Source organism: Rhinoderma darwinii, chromosome 5 (assembly GCF_050947455.1).
Source record: "Rhinoderma darwinii isolate aRhiDar2 chromosome 5, aRhiDar2.hap1, whole genome shotgun sequence".
NCBI lineage: Eukaryota > Metazoa > Chordata > Amphibia > Anura > Rhinodermatidae > Rhinoderma > Rhinoderma darwinii.
In genome coordinates this window covers 272,517,470-272,541,984 of record NC_134691.1, presented here as the reverse complement: position 1 = coordinate 272,541,984, position 24,515 = coordinate 272,517,470, and the positions used below count along the sequence as shown (strand labels likewise).

Sequence of the window (24,515 nt, the reverse complement as noted above, 5' to 3'; positions counted from 1 at the left end):
CATAAAGTCGAGACCGTGAATGACCCACTGTTCCAGTGCCGGTGCAAAGAAGCTCAAAGGGAGAACTGTCCTGAGAGTATGCCGATGGGTTAGGCAAGGATGTGAGGAAATGTCTCAGCTGAGTAACCTGCCAAAAGGTAAAGGAGTGAGGGTCTGTTAGAGATGTAACTGTTAGCTGGACATCCAGTTCCCACCCTGAATGAAATTAGCCGCATGTCCCCTACCTGCCCGTAACCAGTGCCGGAAGGGACCCCGTTCCTGTCCAGGAGGGAACGCAGGATTGCCCAGAATGGGGAACAATGGGGAGGGGGACGGTGAGATTTCTTTCCGAGGAAAGTGCCGGGACGTAACCGACAAGGTGGGCTAAATAGTCGGGTGTGTCCGTGCCGATAAGGGAATTATGTTTGCCCAACCAAGGCAGTACCTGCAGAGGGACAGCAAGGAAAGTCTGTTCCATAGTAACCCACTGTTTAACCCCAGTATGTCTACACCAGTCCAGAATTTGCGATAAATGTGAGGCCTGATGGTAGGAGACAAAATCTGGGAGGCCAACACCACCCTCGCACTTAGCACGAAAAAGCATAGAACGGGCAATACGAGCTGGTTTCCCCACCCATATGAATCTATGAAGCATGGACAAAAGGACTTGGAAGAAAGGGCGTGGAATGTGGATGGGCACAAGATCCGCGGTAAAATGTTCATTTTAAATATTGCACACGGACCAAACCATGTAAAGGTGCCAGTCGTACAGGAGTCCAAATCACTCTTTATGTGTTGAAGAAGCGGAGGGTAGTTCACCACATTAAGGCTATGTTCACACGGGGTATTTTGCCGAGTTTTTTGACGCGGAAACCGCGTCGCAAAACTCGGCAAAAACGGCCCGAGAACGCCTCCCATTGTTTTCAATGGGAGGCGTCGGCGTCTTTTTCCCGCGAGCAGTAAAACTGCCTCGCGGGAAAAAGAAGCGACATGCCCTATCTTCGGGCGCTTCCGCCTCTGACCTCCCATTGACTTCAATGGGAGGCAGGAGAAAGGGTATTTCTCGCTGTTTTATGCCCGCGGCGCTCAATGGCCACGGGCGAAAAACGGCGCGATAATCGGCGTGCAGGGAGAGGAATATCTGCCTCAAAGTTCCAAACGGAATTTTGAGGCAGATATTCAGCCCTCAAAATACTCTGTGTGAACATAGCCTAAAGGCGAGATAGATCACTGGTAAGCCGGACCCCCAGATATTTGAGCGAATCCCTAGCCCATTTAAAGGAGAATGACTCAGGGTTGGTCTGTATGCTCTGTTTGTTTTTGTTTGCAATTTTGTACATTTGTACTTTGAGAAAAGTCAATAAAAAAAGAAAACCTTTTATAATAAAAAAAAAAAAAAGAAGAAGAAGAAGAAGGAGAATGACTCAGACAGATCCTCCAGGCCTCTTCTCTGGTCGGAAGTTAAGAAAGGAATAACACCCCCAAGAACGTTGGAAAGGCTGTTGGCATCAAGTACCGCTCTGAGACAGGAGGGAGCTCTTGCCGTTAGTAGCCTCAGAGATAATTTCATCCAGACACTTGACAAAGAGTCTACCCTAAGCAAAAGGAAGGCCAGTAAAGGGCTTTTTAAAGCACGGTCCGCCACCCACATCCAAGCCAAACTGAAGGGTGGATCACCACTAAATTAGCCATCACATTTGGAGCAAAACGGGCTGACCCAGGGGAGGCCTCACATAAGAACGTGGAGGCATGGATAATCTGAAAGTCTGTTAGATTTTCCTGCGAAGCTCCCTCTGAAATACCCTAGTGAAGCGGTTTAGCCCAGATGGAGCAGGCTTTGTTAACCCAGGAAGAGGCGAATGATGGGTGCAGGGTGGACCCTGCTGCCACAAAAGCAGATCTAGCCAGTGAATCCAATCTAGTCAAGAGAATCGCCATAACGGACAGTGGTTGACTGGTGCTATTGGACAGATGCGACACAGGCGGGTCCACCAAAAGGAGAGATAGCCTATTTGGAAATCAGATCCTACTGAAAGGGTAAAAGCATATTGTCCTCTTGGAGGAGACTCACATACAGAGGAGTTACCACATGCTATCTGAAAAATCAGGACTGCCTGGTTTCCTGGCACTTCAGGGTTTAACTAGGCTAGCAACCACCCTGAAGCTAGAGGAAATAAAATGAAAAAATAAAAGTGCAGCAGACTATAGAAGCAGGTCATGTCTGCCTCCTACGGACAATAGCCTAAAAGTGGATTAGTCCAGTGTCTGTAGGAAGAGCATGGTCCGCCTGGGTGGAGAGAACACTCCTTTCCTACCTAGTGTCAGCCTCATATACCCATAATGCGGTGTCTCCCACAACCATTAACGATTTTTTTTTATATACGTGAACCTCATGGCAAAAAGATGAAAATTACCCCCCAAGTTATATTTACCTGGACCCCACCATTCCAGAGATCTTCATACGGGCATCTCCTTTACCACGGCATTCAGTGGGGTCGAAGTAAATATAACTTCGGGGATGGGGTAAGTGTCTTTCCTTAGGACAAAAGCATTTTTAGCCTTTTCCCCAGATCACTTCAAAATTGTATAAATGCAAGAGAATTAAGCTAGACTTGGATACCTACAGTGCACATGAATGATGTAATTCAATGATATAAAACGTAATACACTATTAAAACAGTAGTTGGTAGGTTATACTTACGAGTATCTTAGCAATAGCTGCAGTTTCCAAGAGGTGAAAAACATCTTGCCACATACTTTGATTTAACAATGGATTAAGAAGTTCACCAAAAATGTCTTGGTCATAATGCAGCCAAGGAGGATGCAGACTGTAGTAATTTGCGAATATCCAAACTAGGATGCAAAAATACATGTTGGCTAGTAGAGTATGTTAAAGAAAAATAAAAGAAAAACTCAATTCCAGTAAATACATAAACACTTTTGGTTTTATTAAAAAAAAAAAAAAGCAACACACAACTGAAAAATGGTGCAAGCAGAGCCAAAAGTCACAAAGACCACGCTAAATCCTTACACTGCCCAGGGAGACTTAAAGCTGAAATGTTAACTAAAAGTTGTACATATATTAATAGCGTCAATCAAGTAACCGTGTAAACTGAACACCTTTGCTCGGAGACCGCTGTCTTTATGGGTATTGTTGTGACTGGACTCCCTATTATTTAAGGGGTTATCCGACGGCCCCCCCCCCCAAAAAAAAACCAAAACACTAAACACATACAACATGCCTCACTTAAGCTATTTGATAATTATGACAAAAAATATATTTTAGTGTAAATAACTTACCCCTGATATCATGGCCCAAACGCTGCCAGACTTCGGAGTTGTAGGTGGGGTTGCTGCTTTACTACATGTACCATCATGCATTACTGCCCTCTCGGCAGCCTAATCGCCACCCACAACTAGATAGAGCCGGCACTTATAAGGGGGCTGGCTTAGGAGACTATCAGTAGCAGGACCAGCCCCTTTTGGTCACATATTCGTGATGCGCCAACACCAAGGGGTGCAGGAAGCAGCCAGAATTGACGTGTGGCTGTGTCAGGGTGAGGTTACAGAATCAGATTCTCATTTTGAAGCAAAATTGAAAATAAAAATATACGGGTAAGAATATTTAAATCTAAATATAGGATTACTAAAGAAAGTGTTTATTTTCTCCGGATAACCCCTTTAATAACATCAGAAAACCAAGACAACCTATAGGTATCTGCTTTACGTTCTGTCAAAGGCAGAGCTAATCATCTTCTCCATTAGTGGGTAATAATGAGCAGCATGATCTGTCTCAGCAGAGACATGGCTACAGTGGTGTTTTATCTCTACAAACCGTGAGGGAGATCTAAACTGCAGGAGAGGGAGACAGAGTATACTACTATTACTACACAGTAAGCTAAGGAGAGACAGCCAGGGAGTAACACACTATTGCTTTGTGGTGCTTGCTGTGAGTAGACTGTTTAGCACATAAGCCAATCGCTGACTGTAAATGAGCTTGTCGATTCATTTTAACACTCATGCCTACTCGCACTATACCAAAAAATAATAATTCTTCATGGCGCATGGGCAGCCACAAAGCGCTGCTCATCTTATACTAAAAGGTAATGGACAAATCTGTTCAATCAAATTCATCTAGTACAATAAATTTTACTATATATAGTCGGCAGTATGGTGGCTCGGTGGTTGCCTTGAAGCACTGGGATCCTGGTTTTGAACACAATCATGGATAACATCTACATGGAGTTTGTATGTTCTCCCTGTGTTTGTGTGCGTTTCCTCTGGGTGCTCTGTATGTTTTTGGAGTGTGGGAGGAAACCAGATAGGAAATTTGGACTGTGAGCCCCACTGTGGACAGTGAGTGATGACTACTTCTGTACAGCCTTAAACTTCTGTAAATACTAGTGACTTTGACCCCCTCGTGTTCATACATACCAGCACGTCTCAATAAAAATGCGTTCTTTTCATTAATCAGCTTACGCAACAAATCCATGCATATCTGTAGATTGGAAAAAAGGCAAAACTATTTTATTACATGTATTACACATCCTAGTCATTTCTCTTCAGAAATGGATTACTTAATACGTAATGAGTTTCTGATGATGAAACATTGGATTTTTGTTACTCCATAAACCCTTTTCTCGTCACGTTCATCGGGGGAACACAGAAAAGACCTTGGGTATACTAGCAGGCAGACACCAAGTAAAAAATGTTAGTGCCCCCTACCAGCTAAACACCCCCTGAAGTCACTGAACTAAGCCAGTTTTGTACATGAGCAGTAGAACAGCATTAAACGGAGACAACTATCAACTAAAAGCAACAAAAACCATATAAATAACCAGAGAAAAAATAAAAAAAAAAAGAAGACTTCCTTTGGCTGGGTACTCACATAGCGTAAACGCTGCGGAATTTCCGCAAAAAAAACCAAAAAAAAAAACCACAAAAGTTGCATGAAAAGGGTTCTGACGTGCAACTTTCAATTCAGAAGCATGTCAGTTTATGGTGTGGGTTCAGTGCGGAGATGCTGCGTGTTTTGCTCGCAGACTTCAATGGGGAGCATAAATTACACAACAGATTTGTTTTGTTGCGGTTTTTACAGCGGAAACGCAGTAAAAAAAAAAAAAAAATACATAGAAATTCACAGGTGAACATATATACTTTTAAATAGTAACTTTTTAACACTAAATTCGCAGGTAACACCGCAGCGGAAAAAAAAAAAATCGAAGCCATCCCACAGCAATACGGGCAGCAAAAACGCACTATTTGGTGTAAAATTTCTGTGACGATTTACCAGCATTTTTTTAGATTCTGCTGAAGATTATCTGTTGCAGAACATATGCAGCTTATCCTGTGTGGTAACATACCCTTAGGAGTTAAAAAGTGTTGCAACACCCAAAAGAAACAAAGTTGGGTGGGTGGTGTCCCTTTAAAAGGTAACAAAAATCCAAATTTTCCCATCCATGTCATTTAGGGACATAGAAATTACTTTGGGATGTTCAAAATAAGTCCCTAGGGGTGGAACAAACAAATAATTAGTTTAGTCAGTGTACCGCTGCATGAAGAAGCCTACATCCGAGATCAGCATCAGAGGATACAAAAGTCTGCATGCTGTTGAATTTAGAAAAGGTATGCAGAGAATCACGTAGCAGTATTGCACTCCTGCAGAGTGGAAGCTCTGTTTTGAACGTGCCACGAAGGGCCTCCTGCTCCAGTGGAGTGGGCAGTCACCTGAAAGAAGGATATTTGCCCTCTGACAGGTATGCCCCACCAATGGTTGATAGAATCCACCAGGCTATGGTGGCCTCTGATGCCACCAGACCCCACCTGGCACCCTCTGGAACCACAAAGATTCTGAGGGAAGGACTGAATAAGTTTGGGAAAGATAAGGTCAGCAATGCGCAAATCACATCCAACTTATGGAGGGACCATTCCCTAGGGTGGAAAGGAGAGGAACAAAAAGGAGTGGAGGCAAAATCCTCATTCATATGTGAAATGTTGATACCACTTTGGGTAGAAAGAAGGAGACTTGGCGGAGCACCACCTTGGCTTTGCAAGACAGGGCCGCCAGTTCAGAGACACGCCTGATGAAAAACTTGATGGAAAAAGCTACCTTCTAAGAAAGGCAGATGCCATCTGGAGGCTCAAATGAGGGACACTGCAGAGCATCAAGAACCAGATTGAGATCTCATGGGGTCATGGGCGGATGGCAAGGGGGCACAGCTTGTGGCACCCCTTGAAAAAAAGGTACGGACAGATTTAGCGGCCATGGGTACTGGAAAAGTACAGATAGGGTTGATGCCTGACCCTTTAGAGTACAAACACCCTGGTCCATATCCAGACCTTCCTGAATGAAAGCAAAGTGAATGAGAGAGAGAACTGCATTGACTAGAAATGTATCTCTTGACACCTACGGAAAAATTTGTTCCAAGTCTTGTGATAGGTCAGAGAAGAAGGTTTTCTAGCCTCAAAGGCTATGAAAACCTTTGAAGCGGTGTTAGGAATTATTTTTTTCTATGTAATGTATGTGTTTTGGCACACTAAACATTGTTCAAATATAGTTCTATAAACAAAAAAATATATTATGGTTTAGCTGCGGCAGCTTCTATATATCCACCATACATAGAAGCAGCATAACGCCACTGTAAGCCAAATCAGTCAGTCAGTTGGACTGACGGCTCAGCGGACAGTGGCTCCCGTGTGCCACTGACACACAATCTAACCCTAATAACGATCAAATCGAAGTTCATCAACTTAGGAGACTGGTGTCCAGTGGTAGGTAGGAGCGGCCCAGGGTCAGTTTGGGGGAGAGCAGCCACCACTGGAGAGAGCAGCAGGCTGCCAAGGGCAGGAGAATGGCGTGATCCAACGAAAACTTGAACTTGTCCTAACAAGCTAGCACAATGTTGAAGGGTGCACTGGTGTGAAACTGGGCATATGGGATCGCCCCCATAGAGGAAACTATTGACCCTCACACCCACATGAATCAACAAATTGAGACCAAACAGTGTCCCTGAATAGACCGGACATTCTGCTCGAAGGAGCGAAGTTTCTCCGATGGCAGCAGGATCCTGGTCTGAGCTGTGTCGAAACACATGCCAAGAAAGGTTATATGCACTGAGAGGGGGAGAGGGAAGACTTGGACTGGTTGATTATCTAGTCTAAGTAGGATAAGTTATCCAGTGTGATTTGAGGGCTTTTCAAATTGGTCGACCTGGACATTGCTTTTACCATGATGTTGTCCAAGTAGGGGGATGGCTAGGACCCTTGACGTTGGGTTGCGAGCTTTGCGTATTTTGGCCAAAATAACAACTAATACCCCATGTTTCATGGATATTTCTTACTACGTATACTACACTTTTTTTCAGGACGCAGCCGGGTCTTATATGCTGGGAGGGCATGATGTGCTGGCGTTTGGTTTGGAATGCAGAGCAGCCCGCTTTAGCTAACACTAGCGGCGTTACAAATAGGCTGTTATTCGGCAAGATACGCCATGCCTGTCGACCAGCACATTATCCCTCCACGTATTACACATAGTACTGACACCCCATGTACTATTCACAGCACTGACCCCTATTCATCACATTTATTTATTTATTTTTATTAAACTATTACACAGTTCTGACACTTTCATACATACATATTTATTTTTTACCATCCATTCACACCCTAGCACTACACTGACACTCATTTATCGCACACCTTTGAGCACTTAGTTCGCCACTCCCCTCAAGACTAGTGGGAGGGGCTATCACTATTTAATGCACACTCCTTCTGCAGCATTCTTTGCCCCGTCTGCGTCCTGATGGGAACGGGTTTTCACCCACCCACCTACCTACCTAGTAAGTATGGCCTTTTTTGTGGTTTTGATGATATCTATGTCCCATTTTTTCTGTTTGTGGTTGATTATCTAGTCTAAGTAGGATAAGTTATCCAGTGTGATATGAGGGCTTTTCAAATTGGTCGACCTGGACATTGCTTTTACCATGATGTTGTCTAAGTAGGGGGATGGCTAGGACACTCCGAGCATGAAGAAGCTTCATGAAGAGCAGTATTGCCATTGTACAAATAGTGGCTCTACCCGTTGGGTTGGCAGTTTCTCATCCTTGATGTCCGAGGAGAGGAACTACCCTTGTTCAAAATCGATGCAATGACTGACCTCAGTGACTCAATCCAGAAGTGCCGGACTTTGATGTACAAGTTGAGACACTTCAGATCGTAGGCCGAATTCACACAAGCATGTTCGGACCCTATGTCGGCAGTATTTCCCGGACCGAACACACTTCAGGGAGCCGGGCTCCTTGCATCATAGCTATCTATGACGCTAGGAGTCCCTGCCTCGCTGCAGGAAAACTGTCCCCTCAGAAGCACACTGGCCAATTAGAGCACTGGAAAAAGGCGTGGTATTGCTGATTGGTTGTGGATTGGCAAGATCCTCTACCCTTAAGGCCCTGTTTACACTGGGCGATTATCGTGCAGACGAGCGTTCATGTAACGCTCGTTGCCGATAATTGCCCTGTGTAAACAGGCAGCGATCAGCATCTGCTTGTCGTATCGTTTTAAAAAACTAAAAGATTATCGTTGTCAGCAGCACATCTCCCTGTGTAAACAGGGGGATGAGCTGCCGACATGATAATAATGGATGGGGACGCGCAATAGGAGTAACAACCGCTCGTCCCCATCAATAGCTCCGTGTTGTCACTGTCACTGTCGTGTTGTCCGTGTGTCCTGTCGGACCAAGCGAGCGCCGATCAACGATGTCTCGCTGATAGGCACTCGCTGCATCGGCCTATCGTCGGCCGGTGTAAAAGGCACTTGAGACGCATGGGCTTAGCATATGCAGACGTGGGGAAGAGAAGCACTGCTTTTGAATATGCAGCCTAGCACGGCTGAAGTAAGAGCTAAATTGTTGAATCCACTGGGAGAACGCTGCAAAAGAGAAAATGTGCCAGGGATCCTCCTGAAGTCTGTGAAGGAGGGCCAATTTGGCTGTCTGAAAGCCGCAGTTAATGATGCCTAGAAGGAGTGATAGGGAGCAGGCTCATTGCTAGCGCCGCCAAAGGATAAATACGGTAGGAAAAATAGAGGTTAATTGGATAAAACGGCGGAAAATGGCGGGCGGCTGGGAGGGTAGAACACATACTCCCCTTATTACTCCCCTATCCATGGAGGGATTCTTATGTCAAGGCCTCAGTCATTCAGAAGGGTGACCCCTTCAGCGTCCCTTCCCTTGGAGAGAGGGAACAGTGGTTAGACGGTTAAATGAAATTAGGGCGGCCACTATGCTGGTCCGCAGTGCCTCCTTTCTTCTACAGGTGGAGAAGTCAGCAGTGAGGTTAGGCTGCAATTTTCTTTTCTCTTGTTCAGGTAACAGGGAGATCGAGTCAACCCTGTATTTTCAGCTGAAAGGTATTTCTGCCTTCTAGACACCAAGCTAAAAACTGGCTTAGCTCAGTGTCTGCAGGGCGTTGTATAGCTAGGAGGAGGAGCGAATACTTTTTTTTACTTCGCATTCGCCTCATAGTTGTAGAAGCTATACCCAAGGCCATATGTGTCCCCCAACAACACGGACGAGAAATCTTCATTTAAAAAGGGATTTCCGGCCTTTAAAAACTGCAGTAAGATTAGTCACCTGCTAATGTAGTGTCTGTAGCTGAAATGTCTCTGTAAGCCAGTCTTACATGCGGTCACATGATCATGCTTTGATGTCCATCTCCTGCTTGTGTTCGGTACTGTGCACTAAACATGTTGTTTCTCCTCTTCCCTTTATATGGATGTCACACCTCCCATCTCCATTGCTCCCTGCTTTTCTTATCCCTCCCGGTCTCTGAGGTAGCAGATATATTACAAATCTGTGTCTCCATAGAAGACCATGAGTAACTACAGCATTACTGTACATCTTGTAATAGAGGGGCATGCTCTTAGAGGGGGAAGAGGAATCAGAATAACTGTAGTCCTTTGCATGATAGTCCCACTCACACAAAGCCCTGGCAGTATCAAAACAGAGATGCTGTATAGCGATAAGCAAGACAAAATAAAAAGTAGCTGCTTTTGACCCATGCCAGCAACACACTGTTAGCATTTACACACATAAAAATGTACTTTTTTTTGTATTTTTATTATCTATGGCTTATTTTAACCCATTTTAGTCACCATCTAGAACCCTGTGGTAAGTCAAATGTTTTTTTGTTTTTTTTTTAAAAACAACATGTAACACCCCTTTAACTAAAGAAGCATAAAATGGTTAACTAAGCATTGAATCCAAATTAAAAAGATAAACACCCTTATCAACCAAGAAGAGCTTACCTTCTCATCACACTTTTTAGGTATATGCAAGTATTCGCATTGCCTTTTCACACAGCCACCAAATGTGTTAAAAAAGTATCTACAGTAACGAAATGGAAGCCAGGATTGCTGTACTCGAGGCTGGAGAAAACACAGGTTACTAAGAACAAAGACAATAATACACAGAATGATACTAAGATCTTGTATAACCAGAGTGTCGAAAATTATCTGTTGAGCTGAAAATCATTTATATTAGCTTCCTTTTTTTTTTTTTTTTTCTTCTAATGAACCCTATTTATCTGCACATTCTCAAAGTCCTCATACTGACAAAGATAAAACAAAATGATCTAGGTCCAATTTATTCTTTATTCCAACAACGACATCCGAGTGTGAACCCAAAAGTTTGTCCTGAAATTTGTACACACAAGCTGTACAGGTAAACCGCAATGAAAGCTTTAAAACTTTCACATATGGAGTAAGTACCTTCAATTTTTCATGTTTCCGTTTCCCTGTGCTGTCTGAAGTTGATACTTCTGGAGAGGTCTCTTTCCGATTGGTGTGAAAATCTGAAAACGAGAAAAAAATAAAAATAAAATATAAAAATCACAAAAACAGTGTTACGGAGCGATAGATATATATATATATATATATTACATATACACACACACACACACAAAGTTTGAACTGCACATTCCAACAAAATGATATAAAACGTGTATGCAGGTGCAAGAACACCTGACTGCAAGTAAACAGCAGACAGGTGGGCAAACACTTTTTGATCAAAATGTGCACTAAGAACCTCCCTATTGTAAGTAGATTTAGCGTTACTGCATATTTATTTATATTTAGTGGTTTAGGTTACATCGGTGTTCGCAGTGTGCTGTCGCCATTCTTTGTTTATATATATACACATATATATATATATAGATGAACAAATATATCTAGCAGCACCGGTGTATGATGGGTGCAAATCCTCAGGAACAGACCACGCTCCAAACTTGATAATATTCAAAAAATAGGCAGCACTCCGCAATAAAAAGAGAAAGGCTCTAGAGGACAGAGCTGAAACGTTGCACAGGGGGCAATAAAAGTACCCTTTTTTCACAGCACAGGGGGCAATAAAAGTACCATTTTTCACATTTATTGCGGAGTGCTGCCTATTTTTTGATTATATATATATATATATATATATATATACACACACACACACACACACACACACACACACACGTTCAAAAGTTTGGGGTCACCCAGACAATTTTGTGTTTTCCATGAAAACTCACACTTATATTTATCAAATGAGTTGCAAAATGGCTAGAAAATATAGTCAAGACATTGACAAGGTTAGAAATAATGATTTTTATTTGAAATAATAATTTTCTCCTTCAAACTTTGCTTTCGTCAAAGAATGCTCCATTTGCAGCAATTACAGCATTGCAGACCTTTGGCATTCTAGCTGTTAATTTGCTGAGGTAATCGGGAGAAATTTCACGCCATGCTTCCAGAAGGCCCTCCCACAAGTTGGATTGGCTTGATGGGCACTTTTTGCGTACCATACGGTCAAGCTGCTCCCACAACAGCTCTATGGGGTTGAGATCTGGTGACTGCTCTGGCCACTCCATTACAGATAGAATACCAGCTTCCTGCTTCTTCCCTAAATAGTTCTTGCATAATTTGGAGGTGTGCTTTGGGTCATTGTCCTGTTGTAGGATAAAATTGGCTCCAATCAAGCGCTGTCCACAGGGTATGGCATGGCGTTGCAAAATGGAGTGATAGCCTTCCTTATTCAAAATCCCTTTTTCCTTGTACAAATCTCCCACTTTACCAGCACCAAAGCAACCCCAGACCATCGCATTACCTCCACCATGCTTGACAGATGGCGTCAGGCACTCTTCCAGCATCTTTTCAGTTGTTCTGCGTCTCACAAAATGTTCTTCTGTGTGATCCAAACACCTCAAAACTTCGATTCGTCTGTCCATAACACTTTTTTCCAATCTTCCTCTGTCCAATGTCTGTGTGCTTTTGCCCATATTAATCTTTTCCTTTTATTAGCCAGTCTCAGATATGGCTTTTTCTTTGCCACTCTGCCCTGAAGGCCAGCATCCCGGAGTCGCCTCTTCACGGTAGACGTTGACACTGGCGTTTTGCGGGTACTATTTAATGAAGCTGCCAGTTGAGGACCTGTGAGGCGTCTATTTCTCAAGCTAGAGACTCTAATGTACTTGTCTTGTTGCTCAGTTGTGCAGCGGAGCCTCCCACTTCTCTTTCTACTCTGGTTAGAGCCCGTGTGTGCTGTCCTCTGAAGGGAGTAGTACACACCGTTGTAGGAAATGTTCAGTTTCTTGGCAATTTCTCGCATGGAATAGCCTTCATTCAAGAACAAGAATAGACTGTCGAGTTTCACATGAAAGCTCTCTTTTTCTAGCCATTTTGAGAGTTTAATCGAACCCACAAATGTAATGCTCCAGATTCTCAACTAGCTCAAAGGAAGGTCAGTTTTATAGCTCCTCTAAACAGCAAAACGGTTTACAGCGGTGCTAACATAATTGCACAAGTGTTTTCAAGTGTTTTCTAATCATCCATTAGCCTTCTAACACAGTTAGCAATCACAATGTACGATTAGAACACTGGAGTGATGGTTGCTGGAAATGGGCCTCTATACACCTATGTAGATACTGCATTAAAAACCAGACGTTTGCAGCTAGAATAGTAATTTAGCACATTAACAATGTATAGAGTGTATTTCTGATTAATTGAATGTTATCTTAATTGAAAAAAACTGTGCTTTTCTTTCAAAAATAAGGACATTTCTAAGTGACCCTAAACTTTTGAACGGTAGTATGTATGTATGTATGTATATATATATATATATATATATATATATATATATAATTCAGCAGCACTCCAATATGAGCAAAAATAAAGTAATTTATTAAATGAAATGCAGAGATGCAACGTTTCTGTCCAGCCTTAAGACCTTTCTCAAGCATAGTGATACCATTAACATAGGTGATATTTAAGTCCCTGCCTCCACACATATTGTTGCATCTTTGATTATATATTAATCATATGATTATATATGTACTGTATCATTTGTTTACATTATTATAATTCTGTCACTTACACGTATATACACCTATTACGCTAGATGTTATCTTTGTAATATATGTTTTATGGTTGTATTTAACATGCACAATGTTTTAATGATTACTCATTATGTTAATGAGACACATGCCTTAAATAACACCTATGTTAATGGTATCACTATGCTTGAGAAAGGTCCTAAGGCTGGACAGAAACGTCACATCTCTGCATTTGATTGAATAAATCACTTTATTTTTGCTCATATTGGAGTGCTGCTGAATTCTTCTTTGATATACTATAAAATCCTTGTATCAGGATTATCTGCTTTGCACCCGCCGCTATAGTGGGACTTTCTATAGAGTGCTGCTGTTTTTTATCTATCTATAGAATATCTCAAACAATATTCGACCATTACTCAAATATATGTGCTAAAAACAAACTGTGTAAATCCAAAACCGATCATAATTGACCATATAGGTTAAAGCTGGTGAGACCCATGGGGTAAAACTCAGCCAAAGTCGAAATTATGTCAGAATAAGAAGACAATCTCTTGTGTATGGGCAGCTACCGACAGTGACTGTTCTCCTGACGGCAGCTATTGAGGGGAAAGAGGGATCAGGCATGTTGAATTGCCAGATCCTTTGCTCTCACAGGAGATAAGGCACTGCCAAAGGTGTCTTCGGGAGCTTATTCCCCTCTCCCCATTATAATAAATATGCACATTCGGCCTAGAATGCATGTTTATAGTGGAGTTGGGATAAATAGCTGTTGGCCTGATGAACATTAGTACACCAGCTCTCATGTGGCCAGCTTAGATAGTGGGTTACAATTTTTACATTTGCCTATTGGACCCAAACACCTCAAACTTCAGTTTGTCTGTGAAAGGAACCTTCTTCCACTAACTATTGCTCCATTCCTGTGCTTTTTAGCCCACAATAGCCTCTCTTATTTATAATTAATGGGCCTTAGAAACAGTTTTCAGGCTGCAACAAGTGCCTTCGAGCCTCTGGCTTACAAGGCGGCATTTGACGGTCGTGGTTGACACACTTTTCTTGCTTGTTTCCATCAGAGCAGCACAGATCCAACGAGCCATTTTGAATCCTCCAGTTTGAAACACACTCTGATAAATTTATCATACTGTTTTGCGTTCGATGTTGTCCAAGTCGAGGTCAATCACGTACACTTTTGTTTTCAGCATATTTTTTGAGGGTACACTGCACGCCACCAAGAAAAACCTTCGCCAGGCAAGCAATTTCACTGCATTTCTCAGAGACTATGGCATAGGGATGCACGATGCATCGAAACTTCGATACGGTGCATCCCCAAACTGTTCCATACCGTTATTTCATGTATTTCGATACTAATCTGTGCGGCCGCGCAGCTCAGTATTGTAATACATGAACATATGAGATTGGGGCTGCCGCTGTCTGATAAAGGTCATTACCTCGCTACTGAGTCCTGACAAGTGCGCGCTGTCAGGATGATGCAATGCGGCCAGTGCTGCAATAATGAGCGGCGGCACTGAAGACAGGACATGGCGGGCACCCCCATGTTCAGTGCCTCCTCATTAGTGCAGTGCCACGTGCGCACTTATGTCAGGAGCGGGGCATTGGCTGTATTACACAGCTGCAGTCCCGCTCTATAACGGCGGAGATCAGAGAAACTTCTCATCTCCGCTGCTATTCCCCTGAATGCTGCGATCAAAGCTGACTGCAGCATTCAGGAGAAAATGAGAAGGGGGGGGGATGCCCCTGGGGCCATACCATATAAGGATCCCAGGGCTGTCTTACCATATTTCCTGTTAGGGCATACTTAAAGAGGCTCTGTCACCAGATTTTGCAACCCCTATCTGCTATTGCAGCAGATAGGCGCTGCAATGTAGATTACAGTAACGTTTTTATTTTTAAAAAACGAGCATTTTTGGCCAAGTTATGACCATTTTTGTAATTATGCAAATGAGGCTTGCAAAAGTCCAAGTGGGTGTGTTTAAAAGTAAAAGTCCAAGTGGGCGTGTATTAGGTGCGTACATCGGGGCGTTTTTAATACTTTTACTAGCTGGGCGCTCTGATGAGAAGTAACATCCTCTTCTCTTCAGAACGCCCAGCTTCTGACAGTGCAGATCTGTGACGTCACTCACAGGTCCTGCATCGTGACGGCCACATCGGCAGCAGAGGCTACAGTTGATTCTGCAGCAGCATCAGCGTTTGCAGGTAAGATCGACTTACCTGCAAACGCTGATGCTGCTGCAGAATCAACTGTAGCCTCTGGTGCCGATGTGGCCGTCACGATGCAGGACCTGTGAGTGACGTCACAGATCTGCACTGTCACAAGCTGGGCGTTCTGAAGAGAAGAGGATGTTACTTCTCATCAGAGCGCCCAGCTAGTGAAAGTATTAAAAACGCCCCGATGTACGCACATAATACACACCCACTTGGACTTTTACTTTTAAACACACCCACTTGGACTTTTGCAAGCCTCATTTGCATAACTACAAAAATGGTCATAACTTGGCCAAAAATGCTCGTTTTTTTAAAATAAAAACGTTACTGTAATCTACATTGCAGCGCCTATCTGCTGCAATAGCAGATAGGGGTTGCAAAATCTGGTGACAGAGCCTCTTTAAGTATGTCCTAACAACTGCATGTGTACTATCAGTACACAGGCTAATGTATTAGCATATATCTGATATATGCCAGTACATTAAAGTTTAAAAATATAAAGTAAAAACAAAGTAATATTACATTTAAAAAAATACACATACTTTTTTTTTTTTTTTACAATAAAAAGGTTAAAATAAGTCTCAATACATAAAACATACACATTCGGTTTTGGCATGGCCGTAATAACCTGCACAACAATTATTTTGCGTCATTTATGATGTGTACGCTGTAAAAAATAAAAACTTTTCACTTATTAATGTGAGGCACATGACTGAGAAACATAATGGGGTTAATTACTATTAATGTGAGGCACATGGAGGTTAAATTCATCATCACACCACGCGCCTCACATTAGAAAATGGAAGAACTTTTTTTTTTTTATTACTGTTGGCAAAGTATCGTTTTGATATCGAAATCGCAATACTAAACAAATTATCGGTATCGAAGTCCAAATTCTGGTATCGTGACATCCCTATGGCATATTGTTTTTCGATTGATAATGCCTTCCCAAAAGAGTAGATAGATTTGTTTCTGTGCAAAACACATGTTCATCCTTTACAGAGAAAAATTAACAAATCTGTGGGTTATTGAAATTAATGAGTAGTGTAAGAGGACGAAAGCTCTTTGAACTCCTGCCATAAAATGCTGAATTATCCACATATCGCTGCTTTCCTGGTGAAATTTGGGCCGCTTCACTCCCACACTTACCCACGACCTGTGGTGCAGAGTGCCTTAGATGACCCCGAGGAAACACCAAATAGAAGAAGCTTCTCCCCTACAAGGTAATTTTCAGGCACAAGAGAGAACTGGAAACTACTGTAGCCAAATATTGTTAATTAGACCTTAGTCTCAGGCAGGTGAGAGCTCTTTCCACCTGTGACTTCTGAAATGACCTTATCCAGGTGGGTCCCAGAAAGAGTTGGGAACATGCAAAAGGAAAGCGCAACTAAGAACAGCTTTGAAGCAGTGTCTGCGCACCAGCATTTAAGCAGGCAGTTCTGCGAATGGCAATAATGGAAACTGAGGCGTGGGCCACAAGGCATCCTGCATCCAGGGAGGCTTTGAAGACCTATGGTAGCACTAGACAGCCGATAAGAGAGGTCCGACGTTTTTTCAGTTGGTGCCCCAGGGAGAATACCATGACAGAGTTGGCAAACCCCTTCAGTGGAGGCTCTGCTGACCCAAAAGGTAGCAAAAATCGGTTTTAAAGGCCAAGCAAGTAGCTTCAAATGAAGACCTAGAGAAGGACTCTATGCGGTGGTCCAAAGGATCTGAGAATAAGGCTGTGTTCGCTATATAAATAGTAGTAGTAGTCTAGACAGAAGAGTAGCCACTGGCGATTTAGCCCATTTGGAGGAGATGGGCTAAAAAATAATAAAAAATAAAAAAAAGACTTATAATACCGCCTGGGACGGCCAAAATAGACAGTCTCAGGTGAGGGAGACAGTTCCACGTCAGTCATTCATAAGGTGTCCCTGACAGAATTCATAAAATGGTCCACTGTACATGACAGCTTGAAGGACTGTTCCTCATCCAGTTCCGAGTTGGGGGGGAGAGACGCGACTGACGGGATAGGGAATACAGATGGTGGGTAAGGACTGGGTGACATTAGTAAGGTGACCAACGGTCTGAAAAGGGAATTGTCCCATTTTGGTTCAGCACAAAATGTGGCCCATGCTGGGTGTGTCTGGGGTAGTGATGACAAAGATGGTTGGAATGGAGGCTGGCATGCATTACACAGAGGAGTAGGTTGAACACATGAAGACTTATGGTCGCATATGGAGCAAGAATAGAGAGTTATTATCGTTGCTTGTCAGGGGGATCCTCCTCTGGTGTCTAACATGGCAGATGTCAGTGGAGGGGTCCCCAAGCCCCACTGAAACCACTAGGGAAAAACTGGTTGCAATGCTTCCCCTTAAATACTGCGATAAGACTAAGCGAACACCACCTTGACAAGCGTGTAATGGCCGCCTGGGTTACCTAGTTTCTGCGAGGTATATGACCTGCATTTACACTTACTGAGAGTCTGGAGAAGGGGTGTAAGGGAAAAAGAGGACGTCTAGGGGCAGACGCTACCAGTGAGAGTGTGTGGTGCGATCCTAGCGCCAGCAGCAGCCAGCAGAAGGTCCTGTGTACCATGTCCCCTGCTCGTCCGTGCTACTAAGTGATAGCGGAAGAAGAGGATCCGACCCTAACACGCCATGACTGGATGCCAGTAGTCATGTGTTGGCTGTGCACCAAAGGCTGGAGAGGACCAGAAGCTTTGAACTACGCTCCACAAGACGCAAGAGAAGAGGTGAAGAAAATGGCGTCCTGGTTCAGAAAGAAAAGTTGACAGGGATAATAGTAACCTGTAAAAATCACGATACACTAAAATACAATAGTATCACAGTAAATCGTGCAAGCGATCCAACCATCCATGGCTCAAGTCCTCTAGGGGGACGAATATAAAAAATTTCCCATATTTAATTTTTTTCCTCATCTCCCACAAAAAACTGAATACAGAGTGATCAAAAAGTCAGCCCACCAGAAGGAACAACATTCGTTTCCGCGGTATACCGGAATCCATCATGCCAGCGCAGCTCAGAGAGTTCCTGATTGATTATTTTTCTGCTTTAATCCCAGAGGCGGATCAAAGAGATTTGATGATTGATAGAGTACACAGATTGCCAAAACCCAAACATCTACCGCAAACAACGCCGAGAGATGTTCTGGCAAGAATCCATTTCTATCAAACAAAAGAGGCCATCTTGAAGTCGGCGTTTAAAAATAACGACATCCCTGAGCGGTTTGTGGGCATCTCGTTGTACGCAGATTTATCACCAACCACGATGAATCGCAGAAGAGAATTTGCGCCTTTCACAAAGCATCTACGTGACCAAGAAATTCCCTATAAATGGGGTTACCCGGTCAAGCTCCTCATCACGAAAAATGGAGCCACCCATGTCCTTCACACACCCAAAGAAGCAGCGTCTCTTCTAGCAAAATGGTTTCCCGACTTTCAGCCTCGAGATCATCAAATGATGGCGAAAAAGAAACCACCGGTATTATCCCAGGAATGGACACAGGTTGGATCTCCTAAGAATCCCTGAATTCAATCTGATTGAATATAGAGGAGAATGACCCAGCAAGAATTTTGGACTCCCTGTTGAATCCAGAATAAGGAACTCACGGTGTTGTCTGATATCCTTTTTTTTTCTTTTTGATAATCTTATTGCTGCAGGTTGTACTGTGCCTTTAAATAACCATGTGGGCTAGGAAGGCACTTATGTTACACGTGTTGTGTCTCTTCCCCCCCCCCATGAGGCCAACTTCCTTTACAAGGAGTTGGCTAGATATATTTGAACATATTTTCATATGTGTTCTCAGGTTTTTATGTTACAAGGTATCACTACTGATTGATAAGAAAAATGCGTTATGTACATATAGTCTTTCTTGTTGGGGAATAACGGAGATGAGTGGTCCTCACTCACATAATATTACTCACGTAGGGGAGATATTTAGAGTTCAGGTATGCTACAAGAGTACACAGTATCGATCTTTCTTAGGGTATAATGGTCTTTAAAATATCATCTTTGAATGTGAAGGGCCTTAATAGTCCATTCAAACGCTCTCTCATGTGGAAAGAGTGTAAAATGCTGAAATGTGATGTGTTATGTGCACAAGAGACACACCTCTTGGAGAAAGACATCCACAGGCTTAAAAATGCACAGTTCCCCCATATTTTTTGTACCCCAAACTCAGGCAAGAAAAAGGGGACGTTGATTGCTATCAAAAATTCTGTGGCCTTTCAACTTATACAAGTAACTTATGATAAATGTGATAGGTTTGTAATCATACAGTGCCTCATTAACAATGAGAAATACACCTTGGTCTCATTATACGCTCCTAATAAGCATCAAGGCAGATTTCTCAAACGTCTACTTAAACGAATTGAGAATAATAAATTTGGTTCCCTAATACTATGTGGGGACTTCAATAAAGTACTGATTCCTCAATTAGACAAGAGTAGGAGCAAACCAAAAGAAAAAAACACAGATATCTATAACATTTTATTCAGGGGAAATCTCTATGACACATGGAGAACTTGTAATGCCTCAGAAAGAGATTATACTTTTTTCTCTCACCCCCACAAATGCTATTCTAGAATTGACTTTATTATTGCTGACCAATGGTTACTCCAGCGTGTGATCAACCCTAGAATCGGGACAATCACTTGGTCGGACCACGCCCCAGTCTCTATCTCTATTAATGAGCAATATAATCGAGTTCCCACCTCCCCCTGGCGCATAAACAACTCCTTACTAAACAAAGAGGAATACAATGCACAGATAAACAAAGCGTTGACTGACTTTTTCGAAACTAATAAACCGGATGACACGTCCACCTTTAACAACTGGTGTGCACACAAAGCAGTAATCAGAGGTCACCTTATCAAAATTGCGGCAACAGCAAAGAAAATAAGATTAGCTAAAACAGAAGAATTGTTGCTTAAAATTAAGAAATTAGAAGATCTTAATAAAAAGAGAACCACGAGAGGTCTAACAATCGAATTAAAACAATTAAGAACACAACTTCACCAATTGTTATACCACAAGTGTGAATACGCCCTGAGAAGGAGCAGAATGATCTATTACTGGCAGGGTAATAAGGCTGGGAAGATGTTAGCTAACAAATTTAAAAACAAAACATTGAAGGCTAAAATACCCTATATTTTTAAACCATCTGGGGATAAAATCTTAAACCCACAGGGGATAGCTGAAGCCTTTGCTGAATACTATGGTCATTTATACAATTTAAACAAAGATCCTCTCACCAAACAACCTACGCAGCAACTTATAGATGGCTTTCTAGATTCGGTCAATTTACCGTCGATCCCGAGTGATCAAATGACACTCCTTAATGCACAATTCACAGTATCAGAGGTACAAAATGTCATTAAACAACTCAAGATTAATAAATCTCCCGGACCAGACGGTCTAACAAACGAATATTATAAACAGTTCTCTCAGATTATAGCCCCTCACCTAGTATCAATGTTCAATCAGGCCACTATTTCAGGTCGTTTTCCTAAAGAAATGCTACAAGCACTAATAATTACCCTCCCGAAACCAGGTAAATCTCCTGACAGACCCGAAAATTTTAGACCAATTTCTTTGCTAAATTGCGATTTGAAAATATATTCAAAAGTGTTGGCCAACAGGCTGGTTGATATCCTTCCTTCTCTAATCAATATTGATCAAGTAGGATTTATTAAAAATAGACAAACGGTAGATGGAACTAGAAGACTAATCAACATCCTTCACTATGCAGAAACGCATAACACCCCTTCTCTGCTCCTATCATTAGATGCAGAGAAGGCCTTCGATAGGATCCATTGGGGTTATCTAGAGTCGGTTCTGGATAAAATAGGAATAGTGGGCCCGTTTGGGAAAGCCATTTTAGCTCTATACTCCGGTCCTTCCGCCTCCGTATACTCAGCCGGATTTTTATCCTCACGCTTTGACATTACAAATGGAACTAGACAGGGATGTCCCATGTCCCCTTTAATTTTTGCGCTTTTAATGGAACCTCTGGCTGAGAAAATAAGGTCTTCTAGTTCAATTTCTGGAATCACAATAGGGAAAAAGGAACACCGTATAGGTCTGTTCGCGGATGATGTAATAATAATATGCTCTTCCCCAACCACGTCCCTTCCAGAAATAAGTAAAGTTTTATCAGAATTTAGTAATGCGTCTTACTACAAAATAAACACTTCTAAGTCACAAATTCTGAATATGGGGCTTTCCCAGAAAATGGTAGCACAACTTAAAGCATCATTCCCCTTCAAATGGGTGGAAGACGCCCTGCCTTATCTAGGGGTTAATCTAACATTTCCAGTCTCAAAATTGTTTGACCAAAATTATATTCCTCTCCACAAGAAAATCATTGAGGACCTACATAACTATAAACACCACGGTGTTTCTTGGTTAGGTAGAATAGCTGCCATCAAAATGTTAACTCTTCCTAAGATTCTATACACTTTTAGGAATGTTCCCATATTTGTGACAAACGCTTTCATAAATAAACTGCAATCCATCTTAATGAGATTCGTATGGGGGAAAACCAAATCAAGAGTTAAAGCAGATATTCTTTACAGACCCATGCGTGAGGGGGGATTGGGATGCCCCACTTTATTACAATACTATAGAGCCGCTATATTCGACCAATTAAAATCGTTATGGTCACAGGATGCTTCTAAACATTGGGTTTCCATTGAATCATCTGTATTGGGAAGGCACTCATTAGCAATATCCCTATCTGCTTCCTCTTTATTTGGGAACCATATGAGGTCCACACATCCTACAATAAGGGCAATCACTGAGTTATGGCACCACCTAGTTATTAAACATAGCCTGTATTCTACGGATTATGAGAAATCTAGTATTGCACTACTGATGGCTCTCATTCCAGATCTTGACATCTCTACTTGGATGGCTAATGGATTACTCCACATGTCCGATTTATGGGAAAATGACATCCTGATACCCTTCCAAACTCTGGACCAAATGTACAATATTCAGAAACATGACTTTTATAAATATCTACAAATTAGGCATGCACTGACATCCATACCCAAACCTCTCCCAACATCAGAATCCAAATTAAGCAAATGGTTAGCAAATAACTCATCCTCCAGAGGTAATATCTCCCAATGTTATAAATTTTTACTAAACTCCTTCCCAAATGACTTGCATATATACAAACAAAAGTGGGAACATGATCTTGAGGTCACTATATCTGAAGATCAATGGAACTCGGCCTTCTATGCTGTCTCATCGATCCACAGATGTACTAATCATATTGAAACAGCCAGAAAACTCTTGTATAGATGGTACCTCACCCCGGAGAAACTTCATAAATTTTACGAAGAATCAAAAGAGTGTTGGAGATGTAGTAATACAGGCACTATGTTGCACATCTGGTGGAAGTGTCCACATATCCTGGAAGTGTGGAGAAAAATGGGTCGTTTTCTGTCAAATATATGTGGATACCCAATTATCCTAGATGCCCCATTATGCTTGTTGGCAATTGGTGCCGACAAGTATGATCGCACTCACAGAGCAGTTATCCTACACACTATTATAGTGACTAGATTCAAAATAGCAAAATACTGGAAAACCAATAAAATCCCATCCTTGTCAGAAATTATTCAGGGAATAAACAACAACTGCTGGTTTGAATCTATGATCGCCTCTTCCTTAAATAAAAAAAGCTCATTTGACAACATGTGGGATGTTTGGACCTCCAGCCAGTATTGTAATGCGATACACTAGATTTATGGATATTCACACATACAAACCATATATTATTGTGCAAAAATACCATTGAGATTCCCTGATGTATTCCCTTACATATTGTTTTATTGTTCATAATGATTTATTGTACACAAAGCTATGATATTGTACTGATACCTTTGTTATGTTAAGTTATGTAAATTTATTTCTATTTATACTATGTTAAGTTTTGTAAGTAAGCTTAGTTCCTGCTTACTTGTATGTTCGATTTGAAAAACTCAATAAAAACAAATGTGATAAAAAAAAAAAAAAAAAAAAAGTCAGCCCAAAAAATTACAGCTCGCTCTGAAAAACAACAAACCCTCACCCCACTCAATCAACGGAAAAATAAAAAAAGTTATGGCTCTCAAAATATATGGCATCACAAAACGAATTTTATTTTTATTTTTTTTTTTTACGTTTTACAACGAAAAAACGAAATCAGTTTTGTAGCGCCGTAATCATAATGACTGAAATAAAGTTAACATGTCGTCGTTTTAACCACATGGTGAATGCTGTAAGAACGAAACCCAAAAAAACAATGGAGAAATCATTGTGGTTTTTTTATACCCCACAAAGAAATTGTATCCAGTTTCCCAGTACATTATATGGTACAATAAATGGTTCTGTGGAAAAACTGCAACTTGTCTTGCAAAAAACAAGCCCTCATATAGCTATATTGACATAAATATAAAAAAAATGTTATGGCTTTTTGAATGAGGCGAAAGTGAAAAATCGCGAAAATAGCTATGTAGGGAAGGTTGACCTCCAATCCTGAAAAAGACCTTTTGGAATTCTACTGCTTTGGAACTTCAAATATCTTTCAAGCTTTAACTGTGGTTTTCAATAAAGTTATATAATCTTACCATGCATCCTCGGTGGAGGACTGTTATTCATTATTGGAGGTTCTGCTTTTGGATGATGGAAAACAGTACATTGAGGCCCAGAAAAGTGCTTACTAAGCAAGACTTCTTGAAAGGGTGGACTATGGAAAGAAAGAATAGAAATAACATGTATTAAAATACAGTAAGGGAATAGGCTATACAACAAAAAACTGAAGAATACTAATTCAATGTCAACGATAATTCTTGTATTTTTTGTGGTGTAAAAAAGGCACAAAATTAGTATATTGTACTTTTTAGAATACGTTTTGCACTTTAAATTGGTAAAATTTAAAAAACATACAGTCAGTAAA

General features: G+C 41.7%; 1 protein-coding gene across 4 annotated transcripts in view; it reads right to left on the bottom strand.

Moving 5' to 3' along the window:
- The window catches only part of TOPAZ1 (testis and ovary specific TOPAZ 1), a 170,277-nt gene that overhangs the window by 99,970 nt on the left and 45,792 nt on the right, over positions 1-24,515 (bottom strand). For all 4 annotated transcript variants that reach the window (XM_075827153.1, XM_075827155.1, XM_075827151.1 and 1 more), the window contains 5 exons: positions 24,187-24,305; positions 10,744-10,826; positions 10,282-10,401; positions 4,414-4,477; positions 2,681-2,832 (listed from right to left, as the gene is read on the bottom strand). In XM_075827153.1, coding sequence (XP_075683268.1) covers positions 2,681-2,832; positions 4,414-4,477; positions 10,282-10,401; positions 10,744-10,826; positions 24,187-24,305 — 538 coding nt within the window. The remainder of the gene's footprint in view (positions 1-2,680; positions 2,833-4,413; positions 4,478-10,281; positions 10,402-10,743; positions 10,827-24,186; positions 24,306-24,515) is intronic.